The sequence below is a fragment of the Camelus bactrianus genome, chromosome 16 (genome assembly GCF_048773025.1).
Source record: "Camelus bactrianus isolate YW-2024 breed Bactrian camel chromosome 16, ASM4877302v1, whole genome shotgun sequence".
Lineage (NCBI taxonomy): Eukaryota > Metazoa > Chordata > Mammalia > Artiodactyla > Camelidae > Camelus > Camelus bactrianus.
Genome location: NC_133554.1, coordinates 224,658 through 237,519, shown reverse-complemented (window position 1 = coordinate 237,519; position 12,862 = coordinate 224,658). Strand labels below are relative to the sequence as shown.

Below are 12,862 nucleotides of genomic sequence, written 5' to 3'. Positions count from 1 at the left end.
TGGCGAGGGGGCTTCCTGGAGGCCCTGTGCTGTCTCTCGGACTGGGGCCGGGCTGTGGACCCTGCAGGAGGCCTCTGCTCTCTCGGTTGGTTATTTAAGGCTGTTTCTTCAAGTGTGCACAGCAGAGGAGCAGACACGTGTCTGACGTCTACGTGGGAGGCAGCAGAAGCAGCTAAGTTGGGGGGCGGGAGGGAACCCCTCCAGACCTGCCAGTGTAGTTCCCCCCAACCTCTGCCAACCTGGGGCCCTGCTCACATGGACACCTGGGATGCGAGGTCCACTGCGGCACCACGGCCTCACCTCCTGGGCTGGGACATACAACTGAGATGGCCCTTCAGGATCCAGGCCAGTCCACCCAACAGGACGCACCCTGGTTGGTGCATCTGCTTCTGCTTCTGGCGAGGGCTTCTGCTCAGCTGACCTCAGGTGGCCACTGCTTGTCCACGTCTTGTCCACATCTAGCCACCTCCCCCGTGAAATCTGCTTTGCAGGCAGAGCACAGGACTCCCTTTCCAAATCTGGGCTGTTCACTACAAAAACACCTCCCATTCCCACCCAGCAGGCTCAGGAGGCAGCAGGCTCTGCCGTCAAGCAGGTCGGTCTGTCTGGGGTCACTGCCGGTTCACCCATGTTCCAGACCCCACCCCCTCAGCACCCAGATGAACTGTTAGTCCAGCCCCTGGGAATTAAGTCAGAGTTTCTCAAACTCTTAAAAGCTCTGGACCTCCCTCATAAAACAGCCGTCACCCCCACGTGCCCTTGACTGGCATCTGATCTTCCTGACGGAGCCTCTCAAACCAGGTGAAAATCAGCCTGGCTGCTGCTTAGAGACGGGCCCTCAGGAGAAAGTGCCGTGAGGCCCCTCAGGGGTCCTGGGATGGCTGTGGCTACGGCAGGGCCCCCTCTTCTCTGGAAGGAGTGGGGAGCGTGGGCCTCGGCTCCTGGGGGTGGGGGCTGCTCTGAGGTGCTCCCCTCAGCCTGCGGCAGCGGGCTGAACGCGGGGTCCACCTCAGGACAGCTTCAGTGCTTTAAAAACTACAGATGTTAGTTTCTGTGTCATCCTAAACCAGAATGTCTGGACAGGAGGCCCCAGCTCTCCCAGTGAAGCCAAATGGAGACCCAGTGGCCACGTCCCCAAGCAGTACTGGGCAGTGCTGCCTTGGAACGGGCCAAGGTGGGCTGGGAGGCCGCCTTGGGAGGGTCTGGGCCTGCCCATTGAAAGGCCTGCTGTGGCTACAAGGGGGAACACCGTGGTGCCCACACCCACCAGGGCAGTCATGGAGAGCAGACACCTGGGGTTGAAATTCTCATACTTTTAATGGTCAGCAGCTCCCGGCTGGCTCTGGATGGTACAGTTAACCACACTCTCAGACCCCCCCGCGCGTTCACCCCCGCGGCGGTGCTGCTTCCACCACAGCCTGCTGCCCAGGCGGCCTCCACAGCCTCAGACCCCGGTGGTCTTGGAGACCCGCATCTTAGTGCAGTGAGCTGAAAACCCCTGGTACACTTTTGACCTGTGATTCCTTTAGAAGAACAGACGGTGAGCCAGCGCCTTCCCAGGCCCCGCCGTCTCGGCAGCGCGTGCCCCGCCGGCCACGGTCATACGGCACAGAGCTCGTAGATCTTCTTTACACAGTACACCAGGGCCGCCAGCGCTATCGTGTTGTGCAGTCTCTTTCTGTGCAGGTCGTCCTTCCGGACCAGCACCACCGGGGTGGAGGAGGTGAGCGTGTGCAGGGGCAGGCGCGACAGTTTGTAGGCGTCGTACTCCACCTGGTACTTGCAGCAGGGGTCGAACTGCCAGGAGATCCCGTAGAGGGTGCAGCAGGCCAGGCTGAGCACGCCGGCTGGCAGGGAGATGTAGTGGGAGTAATCCAAGGGCAGCGCCAGCGGGGTGAAGAGGCAGGCGGTGCCCGCCAGCACGGTGGTCTTGTGCAGGCAGTTGCCCACGGTGATCCAGCGCGCCGTCTCGTCACCGATGCGCGTGGGCTCGATCACGATGTACTTGTACTGGGCTTCCAGGGCCTGCTCCAGCTCGTACTCGAACTGGTCCTGAGCGTTCTCCCCGTTGTAGATCTCGTGCACGATGTAGCAGTCCGTGGCCGACAGGCTCACCCTGGGGGGAGCAGGGAGAGAGTCAGGCAAGACGCACCCAAGGGAAGGGCACCACACCTCACCTGTGTTTGCACCTCCCTTACAACCCCACACATGTGGTAATGAATAGAGGACTTCCTTTCCGAGAGAATAAAATAGTGAAATGTAAGACACGCAGGGCAAGGAGTACCCCAGTCTCTACAAAGTTGGTGACCTAGTGGAGTCAGACAGACAGATCTGAGACAGCAGAGCTGCTCCCAGGGGAAAAGGATGATTTCAGCCCCGAATCACACAACACAGAGGAAAGAAGCACAAGGCTGGTGGGGGAGAGGTGCCCTCAGTTAATCAGGGCACCTGACAGTGATGCCCACACCTCCCGGCTGCATCCTGCAAATGCAGCAGCCTTGGCCTCACCTTGCTGGGCATGATGGAGAATAAACTCCCTTGGTCCTCATGGGGGACAAGCTGCACCAGGCGCCGAGCCCACCACTCAGAAAAAGCAGCCCCTTGACTTGACCAAGAAGAGACGAGGCCTCAAGACGTGACAGAAATGGATGTTCCCGCCCATTCTGCCCTTGGGGCCCAGGACTCTGTTCACTGCCGGTAAACGCTTCTCTCACCAGAAGCAGCCTGTTCACAGGAGCCCACTAGGGGCTGTGCGGCCCAACGTGGGGGACACGACCCCCTTCCCCCATCCCAGCCAAGGACAAACCCAGAGCCCATGGAAGGAAAGCAGTCTGGCTGAAGGGGCAGTTCAGGACTCTGGCTGGAAGCCTCTCCAGGGTGCACCTCCCACCCCTGGTGGGCAGACCTGCCACTCTCCTGGTCCAGACCTTCCTGGACCTCCACGCTGCTGCCCAGCATGGAGGCATCACCTAGTTCTGTCCTGCGTGTTCATGGCACCAGCAGCCCCCTCACCCTGCCTCCCAGAGGAACGTGGCTCAGCCTGTTACTCCTACCAGACCCCCAGAGCCACCTCCTGCCTCAGGGAGAAGCAGCCCTCGGTCCCCAGGTTGGTGAGACGTCACAAAGGAGATGAGGCCCAGGGGCCCCATCTGACTGCTGGTGATGACCATGTCCCCCAGTCCCCACCCCGCAAACTGGGGCTCTAGAAGGTCCCCCAGGTTCCCCCTCCCCGTGCCCCTGCCACGACCCAGTGTCCACTGAGGGGCACAGTGCCAGGAGCTCAGGCATAAGGCCAGCGGCTCAGGGGCCCGGGCAGGCACACGCAGAGGGGCCGCTGGAGCTGGCTCAGAACTTCGTGCTCAGAGACTGTGCACAACAGGGACCAGTGAAGGCTTGCGAGAACGACATCACCCCAGAACCTCCACGTTCAGGGTGGTGGAGACTGGACCGGCGGGCAAACCCTGGGGGAAAAGGACGGGGATGGGAGAGCCGGCCGCTGGGGGCCCCTTCCAGCCACTGCTCCCGGGAGGCACCCGGCAGCAGCAGCTACCCAAGCAAATGAGCCAGCAAACCCAGGCAGCAGCTGCACTCGAGGGGCAAAGCCGGCCACTCGGTGCTCTCGGGCACAGTGCTCCCAGGACCCATAGGCTGGGCTCGGGGAGCCTAATTAAGCCACAGCCCCCAGTTAAGCCGTGTGCATGGGGGAGACGCTGTTCCCAGGGGTCAGAAAGGCCTCCTTGCTCGGCACAGGGCACAGGGCCAGGCACTGTAAACGGGGCCCTGCTGTCTGGGTGGGTTGGCGGGCTGTTTCTGGAAGAGCCCGCAGACAGGGACAGAGCTCCTCGGGGGGCCTGGGAGGAGCTTCCCCACTTGATTTCAGCTCAGAGGCTGACGGGCTCTCAGGCCGCACACGGCACCTGACGAGACACCTCAGCAACCAAGAGGCAGGGCCTCGCTCCTGGCAGGAGAGCCCCGGCCCGGAGACTTCCTTTGTGCTCTCAAGTTCACGAGCAGTGGGCAAGACACAAGGGAAAGGGAGGCAGACTCACCTGTGCGTCCTGCTGACCGTAAGATCTGAGGTTGGGATTTCAGAGTGTTCTTGCCAAAACCCAAATCTACCCAAGGGCCCTGGCCTCCCCTGCCCAGCAGACCGGCCACTCTAAGTGCAGTGACAAAACAGGCCCAGTAAGAAAATGCCCCTTGAAACCCCGGCACTGGACAGACTGCTCCATCTTGGAACCACGTCAGTAGGCAGATCCCACCTCAGCCCCACCTGGTGCTCACCCAGCCCCTCCAGCTCCCTCTGCCCTCCCCTCTGCAGCCTGTGCAGAGTCCGTCCAGGCTCCCGCCCCACTGCTGCTGTCAGGGGGCTGGCACAGGGGCACATATGCGGGAGGCACTCACCCGACACACACCCAAGCCTGTGCTCCAGGGCTGCCTGGAGCCCCCATGTCTCGCTGTGGTCAGGCCACCCCACCCATCACCCACCAATCAACAGTCAAGCCCCCTCCCAGGCGTGCCTGTTCTGCTTTTAAAGCCAAGCTGGCTGCACCCAATTCAGGACAGGATGGAATGCGAGAGCTAGAGAAGCAGGTTTCCAGGGCTCCACGTGATGTACAAGGAGGCGGAGGACAGGTCCCAACAAGACACAAGCAGGCACCCCCACCCCCACCCCTGGAGGACCCCGCCCACCCTGCAAGTGCAGATTCCCACCGCACCAGCGACGGGAAACGCTGCTTCAGGAGCCAGGCAGCCGAGGGCTCCCCAGAGGGCCACAGCCACCACAGCCTAGCCACCCAGCGCCCACTATGTGCAGCCTGCCCTTGTTTCTCGGTCTCGAGTAACCCAACCAAGGAAGGAACCCAGTGAGGAGGCTGCCTTGGACCATCTCAGAGCATCACTAGCCCCCAGCTTGAACCCTGTACACAGAGCAGACTGAAAAAACAACACATAGCTAATTGGGATCCTTTGAGGCTGGGCTGCCTAAGGGTTACTTCTGCTTTTGGTTGCAGGTGTGAAATGCCCAGTAAGCGCATAGTAAGAAGAGTTTATGCTGGAAAAAAACAAACAAGGTAGCACCACTTATGGAAAAGTCTCCAAGACGTAAAGAGAAAAAAATCAAGTACCAGACAGCGACCTTTAGTGCATTTCAGAAAAAGTAACGTTTGCTTTTAGATGCACAGGTCATTTCTGGACAGATACACAAAGACCTGGAAATTATGACCCTGGGGAGGGGAACACAGTGGCTCCAGAAAGAAAAGGGGTCCCTTTTTACCAAATGACTGTAGACCCTTTCGAACCTGGCAGGTTCCCTGGAACTCATGGAATACGGTTACTCTAAACGCTTGGTCTGCGCTGAGGTCACTCTGCGCCCGAGCCCCTGACTGGCCCAAGCCCGACTGGCCCGGGGAGCAGAGCACAGCCTGCCTGGGCCCTGCTGTGGCGGGTCACAGGCGCGCGAGGCTGGGCTCTTGGACCTGCCTCCCTCTCCCCGCCTGAATCCGCTCTGGCAGCGCTCAGGAAAGTCATCAGAGGAATCCCTGGGGACACTAGTGGCCACCAAGAACCAACAGGACAAATTCCACTTCCCCAGTGCTCTGGGCCCCCTGTGCACGCACCCAGCAGTCTGCCTGGAGTCTGGGCCCAGGGTCCCCCACCCCGCCGCACAGCTGGTCTCAAAGGAATCTGGGATTACAGAAGTACCCCAAATATGGGACCCCCCAAGTCTGGAGACTCCTCCAGGAGTCAGGATGCTCACAGCAGTGCCGTCTGGTGAGAGCAAGATTACTGACAAGAGAAACAGTGGAGTCACAGCTGCAAAATCACTCACTGTGCAGTGGAGGGAGTGGGCGCTACAGGCCAGCGGACACCACACACCGGCAGACATCGCGTGCACACGCGCACACATGCACACACAGCGCAGACCCTCTGCTTGCAGAGGGGGATGTGTGGCCAGGATACTGCGAATATTGGTCTTAATCGTTTTTTTCTGAATTATGGTAAAATACACGTAAGATAAAATTTTCTACCTTAACTATTTTTAAGTGTTCAGTTCAGTAACGTTAAGTACATTCACACTGTTGGGCAACCCATCCCCACAGCTTTTTCGTCTTGCAAAACTGAAACTCTGTCCCTGTCAACCCACAGCTCCCGCCCCACCCCGCCCTCCTTTCTGTCTCCATCAGCCTGGCTGCTCTAGGGACCTCGTGTGAGGGGAATCACAAAATATCTGTCCTTCTGCGACTGGCTCATTTCACCCGGCATCACATCCCCAAGGGGCAGCATGTGCCGGAGCTCCCTTACTGTTTCAGGTGGAGTAATGCTCCACTGCCCGTCCAGACCATGCTGCTGCCCATCCACCTGTCAATGGCCCTGGTGGCTTCCACCTTCTAGCTACTGTAAATGATGTTGCTGGGAACACAGGTGTAAAACACCTGTTCAAGTCCCCAGTTTTGATTACTTTGGATAAATATGCAGGAGTGGAATTGCTGGGTCATACGGTGGTTCTATTTTTTTTGGGGGGGGGTTAAATCGTTTTCGGGTGGTTCTATTTTTAATGTTTTGAGGAACCTCTATACTGTTTTCCACAGGGGCTGCATAATTCTTCACTCCCGCCACCAGTGCCCAGGGTCCCAGTTTCTCCGCATCCTCATCCACACTTCTGCCTCCTGTCTTTCTCACTACTACCCGCCGTCCAGGTGGGTGTGAGGTGGTTCTTGCTGTGGTCTGACTTGTGCTCTGTAAACACCAGCTTTATTGAGACAGAAACTCACCCATTTAAAGTGAACAATTCAGTGGCTCAATACTTTCACTGAGCTGTGCAACCAACACCACAATCCATTTCAGAACATCTTCCTCGCCTCAAAAAGTAAGCCCGCCACCCCCCATGTCCCTGCCGCCCGGCCCTGCTGTCACCATGCTCCCTCCTGATGGCAGTGGCCTCTCCCGGGCATTTCACGTGAACACCGTCCCACAGCCTCTGGGGCCTTTAACACCCTGTCTCCAGGATCACACACGTGGTAGCAAGTTTACAACTTCACATGTTAAAAATACATTTTTGAAGGATTTCACTTATAATTTTTAAAACTCCAAGACAAAATACCTGAGAAGCATCATCAAAGGTGCTATGCATTAAAAACAGATCAACGGTGGTTTTCTTTTGATGGTGGCCAAACAAGTGACTTTTAAATTTCATTTTTCTTCACAGTTTTCTGTATCTTTCAAAAGCAAATAACAAACATGGGTTCTTTCATAATGGGAAGATTAATTACAAATCTTTTCTTAAAAAGAAAAATCTTGTCCAATAGCCCTGTATCCCCTGGGGTAAGGAGACCAGAGAGACAAGGGCCCTCCCCAGCCAAGGGGACCTGGGGGGACCCATCTCCCACTCCGGCAGCTTCCCTGACTACAGAAGCCCACTCGGGACCAAGTCCCCTCCACCCCGGGGCTGAAGTGCCACGTGGTCTCACAGCCCTGCAGTCCTGCCGGGAAGGGAGAATTCCATTCCCTGTTCCACTCAGGCAAGCACTGGACTGCAACTACTGTCTTCTGGTCCTGCTGGAACCGGAAGAACAAAATCTAACTAGTGGAAGCACCTGCTTTAGGGCCACTTCCTAGAGCAGCCCTGGACTCACTGGCTCCGTCCAACACAAGAGGTGGATTCTGAGCTCGCTGAAGGTAATGACTGCGTTTTCATCACACACACCCCCACCCACCAGCACTGGGCCTGAATGAGACTGGTGCCCAGCAGACTCAGTGGAAGAACATCTGAAATGAATGGAGGAGGAGAAAAACAACTATAGTAACTAAGAGAATCCATGGCTGAAAAACTAAACCAGGTCCAGACTAATGAGCACGGGGTCACCTGACTACCTGCTGTCCGCCAGGCGGTGGGCTTTTCCTCTACTACCCAGCTAGGAAAACCCGCTTTGGGCTCAGGAGTCAACAAAAGCAGTACAATTCTACGCTGTAGATTTTAAAGCCAGCTAGGACAGAAAGGCACAGGGCTTGTAGCTCCAAATACTGAGGACAGGTTCCAAACAGCCGCTGACATTCTCGCTGTTCCAGAGGAAGCCACTCCCACTGTGCTCAGGGACCTGGCAGCCCTGCCTTGGGGACGAGGACACCAGAGTGGGAGTCAAGAGGCCTGGGTTCCGGTTCCTCTCAAGTCACTTGCTGGCTTCATGTCCAAGGGCAAAACCCCTTGCTTCCCTGAGCCAACTTCCTCGTGCCCCAGGAGCAAAGACCCTGGCTCCCCTAGAGCAGGGACGGGACAGGATGGGATGGGAAGAGATGAGACAGGCTAGTCATGCAAAGTGTCAGCAGCAAAGCACCACCCAGTGTAGGCCCCAAGCACTGTTTACACGTCAGTAAAATTTAAAATCCAGTTCCTCAGACACATGAGCCACATTTCAATTGCGTGACAACTGCACGTGGCCAAAGTCTCCCCTAATGGACAATTAAGATACAGGACATTTCTGTCAGCGCAGAAAGCCTCACCGGACAGCCCTGGCTCCCAAACTCTGTGGCCCATCAAGGTACTGCTGGTGCCAGGGACTCAACACAGTGGCGCTGGGAGGCTCCTGTGTGCTTGCTCCGCAGAGCGCGTCACATTTCCACCGCCCTCGCTCACTGGGCAGGCCCGGGCAGGGAGGCCAACTCAGGACACACGATCACCCCTCCCTTCTTCAGAAAGTAGGGCCTGAAGGACTGAGCCACAGAGGCAGGAGTTACTGCAGTTGGAACCCAGGTGCCTCGAATGAATCAAGGAGAACGAAAATTCATGCCAGAGGATGACCCCAGCAGACCCTAACCTACAACCCCCAACTTCCAGGGTCAGAACCTTCTGGGAACCAGGTGAGTAGGACCCCCAGCCCAGCACCCTCATGGGTCTGCATACTCACATGGCCCGTCCAGACCAGGAGGAAGGAAACACTCCACCATACACGACAGCCAGATGGGAGTCTTTCAAGAGAAATCAAACACCCCAGTCCCCGGAGGTCTCAGCTCTAAAAGGAAAGGGTCCGATCAGAACGGAGGGGAATGCCACCTCAGAAACGTGGTTCAGCTGTTCTGGGAACTAGACCCTCCACTTCCAGGACCACATCCATCCAACTCACAGATGAAAGCAAAGCATCAAAGGAGAAGGCCAAGGCCCGGGGATTGAGGTGCAGCACGGAAAGATGTGGAAGTCATCTCGCAGGACTGGCCGCCCGAGAAACCACTGGAGCAGACGTCTGCATGAGCCAGGGGAGGGGAGGCCACAAAAAGTGATTTCACCCTAAAGCCTGAGCACTCGGTCCTCTGAACACACAAGGCCTTTAAACAGCACTGCTGCCCTGCGCCACGTCAGAACCAGATCAGAAGCATCCTCACGTGCTGTTCTCTCATCCAACCATCAGGGAGAATTCAGCGATGCCCGGGGCCCTGGGGGCGTGAGGACCAGTCGGAGGGGGGAACCCTCTGTGAGCTGGCCCAGTGGGTACCTAGTGGCAAAACACACAGGTCCTGGCACTGTGCCTTCCTAGACGGGCAAGTGTGTCTCAAAGATGCCAACAGGACGAGTGGCAATCTGTTTCGGGTGCTGGCTGAATTCTAAACAGGAATTCAGATCACAGCTCAGAGTCCGCTGTTGCTCATCAGGAACACTGTTGACTCCCTCGATCTAAGGGAGCAGAGAGAAAATCAACAGGCAAGCAGCTCTCCCTGGCTACTCCCACCCTCTCTTGCTGTGGTCCGCACGGCACTGCCCTTCCTGCAGCAATGGACATGCTCTGCATCTTCTTGGTCCAGTACATCAGCCACAGGCCGCATGCGGCTACTGAGCACTTGAAATGAGACTGGTGTAACTGAGGAACTGATTTTTTCACTTTATTTAATTTTAATTAATTTAAACTTAATTGCCACAAGTGACTAGTGGTTACTGAATTAACACAGCTCTAGACTCAAGAACCAAGGAAAGCAAGAATCCACAGTACATTCTAACCAGGACCATCGCTAACACACAGCTGGCAACAGTAATCCTTGTGGACAGTCTGGCACCTGCAGAGCCTTTTAAGTACAATGCACACTTCAGAGTTCGAAGCCACTGGCAAATCTGGAAAATCTGCCCAAAGCACTGCTCTGCTCCAGCCCCTGCCCCAAACCTGTTTCAGTTTCAGCATAAAGCAGATTCCAGCCAGGTGCGTGCAGCAACTTGGGAACGTGGTCTTACAGCGTGGAGCTGAAATCTGAGTCAGCATGAATGTGACATGGAACAAAGTCATTAAAGAGCCATAAACAGCCTACTTCAGTCACAGGAGCCAATAATTCGCTTGGGCCTCAATCTATGGTATGGGCAATCAATTAATCCAGCCTGCCCCCACCCCAAGAAAAGGCTTCCCACCCACTGAGCAGGAATGGAGGTGTGTGCCCAGAAGTTAGCTAGCTAGAGGGTTATGTTTCCATCCCCTGCTCCGTGTGGGAGGATCTGAGGGAGACCGGCCCAGGCAAACACTCCTTCAGCAAAGCCCAGCTAGGGCCTCACACAAAGGCAAACAGAGTGGTACCCCCAGCCACACCACGTTATCCAGAAGGAGGACAGATGGTGCCACCCAAACCACTAAACCAGACACCCGGTTCCCGGCTGGCACACGTCTGCGTGTCTGTGCGCGTATGCAGAGCGTTCTGTTCTAGGCCAAAGGTTGCAACCTGAACACCCAAGGAGACCAAGCAGGTAACTGCAATGAGTCAAGCTGTCAGGTGAGGAATGATGAGTGCCTGCCCTGACCAAAAAGAGCCACCACTCAGCTTCTCAAGTAGAGTTTCATGTGAAATCTTTCCATTTACAAGCACTGGCAACTAATTTAAAATCTCTTAAAATCGAGGGTCAACAGCAAAGACTGGGTACAGCCTTCGAAACCCTGGTTTGCAAACTCAGTTTTGAATTAACACCTGTCTCAAACCAAAGAGAGAAAAAAAATCCCCAATACCTAATTTCTCAGATCACCAAAAGCTTAACTTTTGCTGGCACAGCCCCCGTACGATGTCTGAGGCATACCTACTCGGCCCTTTCTGTTGTTTTCATCCAGTAAGGAGGAATACTCTTCTCTCTGACACTCAGTCTTTTCTAAACGGTGACCTCCTATTACTGAAAGATTAATGTTTGCGGTAAAAATCTTGAAAACGTTTGCTAGTTTTTAAGGCCATCCGCGGAAACCATCATGGTCACTTCTTTAACTTTTTACTGGTCTGATCTAAAAAAATACCAGATGGGAGTTGGAAAAACAAAACTATCTGCTTGCCACTCACTGCTGCTTTTCCAAGAAAGAGGAACTGAAGAATGGACACTGTTGAATAAAATGCAAGCTAAAGGGGTCTATCAACACAATTAACCAAACAAGAAGAACGTTCTGGGCTGGGAAAATCACCTGCAGGGAACAGCAATGAACATGTGAGGGAATGAAAGGAAAAGAACAGCTCAGAGTACTTGAGAGAGAGCAAGGGGGGAGAGGGAGACAGAGAAAGAGAACTTTTCTATTTAACAATTCTCACCCCAAAAAATTAGTAATAAAAATAATCAAGCAAGCAAAAACAAAAAACAAAAAACGGAGGTCTTGCTGACCTCTGCTACACCAACCAAGTCGTGAAAAAACGGTTAGAGCAGCTCAAACCAGGTGACTCCAACATACACCCCTTCCCACACTTCGGGTGCCTGGACACCTTCTAGTGGCTTCTACTAGCTGAAACCGTTTTCCAGAAGCAAAAGCTGTAAATTCAACACGAAACACGAAACACGAAAAGTACTCCAATCTCCTCTTCTAGAAATGAGTCCTCCAAATCGACATCCACCTTGGAAGAAACAAGCTCCCAGCTCCCTACCCACACACCAACCGTTAGGAAAGGTCACTGCAAAGGACTTCCACGACAGGGGCGCTCGCAGAGAAGCCTCCCAAAGTCCCAAGAATCACCGCTGGAGGAAGCGGTCGGCTCCCGGCCCGGGAGACAATGCGCGGAGGGCTGAGGCCCCCAGTAAACGCGCGGACCGCACTTCCCTAGCCGCAGCCGGCCCGCTCCGGGAAGGCGTCCCTTCCTCCGTCCCGGGAGCCACTCCTCGCCGCGGCCGAGACAGCATGCGCGCGCCCAGGCGGGCGGAGGCTCCCGCGCGCTCGGCCAGCGGCAGCCAGGCGGGTCCCGCCGCGTCCAGACCTTGCCCGGCCCGCCCCCGCCCCTCCCCGAGCCCTCCGCCGAGGCCGCGTCGGCCGGGACTGGGACCCCGCGCGCCCGACGGGCAGACGCACCGGGGGCGAGCCGCGGGGCGGAGGCGGGGACGCCGCTGCAGCCCCAGGAGCCCCGCCAGCTCCCCGCTCCGAGCCGTCCGCAGGGAGCAGCCTGCGCCTCACCTCTCTCTGGCGCCGCCGCCGCCGCCCGGGCCGAGACGCCTCCTTCCCCACGCGGCCATCTTGGAGACTCTCCGCTCGCGAACGCCTCGCGCCGGGCGGCCTCGCGACAGCGCGCGTGCAGGAGGGAGATGTAGTCCGGCCGCCGCCCCAGACGCCGCACCAAGCGGAGGCTGGGCCTCGTAGGACTACAACGTCCACAATGCACCGCTCGCCGGAAGCCCGCCCCGAGGCCGCCTGGGAAGCGCGGGCCCAGACCGACGGCGCGGAGGGTCCACTTCCAGATTAGACTTCGCGCGTTCCCCGGCTACTGGGGAGCTTCTCCCGCTTCGTCCCTCCAAGTTCTCCGGGGGCGAGACAGACGCGGTCCCCGGCGTCCCCGCCGGCAGGCTGTTGGCAGAGAGGGTCTGGAAGAGCGAAGAGGACGAAATTAACGTGCGACCTCTGCTGAGAGACCGGGCTCCGCGGTGGAGAAAAGCCCGTTT

General features: G+C 56.7%; 1 protein-coding gene across 3 annotated transcripts; it reads right to left on the bottom strand.

The window, feature by feature from the left end:
• Positions 1–1,298: 1,298 nt before the first annotated feature.
• Positions 1,299–12,538, bottom strand: TMEM11 (transmembrane protein 11). Of its 3 annotated transcripts, none has more exons than XM_074341935.1 (3): positions 12,381–12,463; positions 8,904–9,008; positions 1,299–2,116 (listed from the first exon to the last, which is right to left on the bottom strand). In XM_074341935.1, coding segments are annotated over exons 2-3 (519 nt in total). In that variant the 5' UTR covers positions 8,906–9,008; positions 12,381–12,463; the 3' UTR covers positions 1,299–1,599. The 3 variants fall into 3 exon arrangements, with proteins under 3 accessions (XP_074198036.1, XP_010969095.1, XP_074198035.1); XM_010970793.3 differs by lacking the exon at positions 12,381–12,463 and adding an exon at positions 11,872–11,888; XM_074341934.1 differs by lacking the exon at positions 8,904–9,008 and having other exon boundaries at positions 12,381–12,538.
• Between the last annotated feature and the right edge of the window lie 324 nt (positions 12,539–12,862).

Coding starts and splice junctions, on each gene's coding strand:
- TMEM11 (XM_074341934.1), bottom strand. CDS start 12,439: ATGGCCGCGTGGGGAAGGAGGCGTCTCGGCCCGGGCGGCGGCGGCGGC. Junction 2,117..12,380: donor GGCGGCGGCGCCAGAGAGAG/GTGAGGCGCAGG, acceptor TGCTCCCCCCAG/GGTGAGCCTGTCGGCCACGG.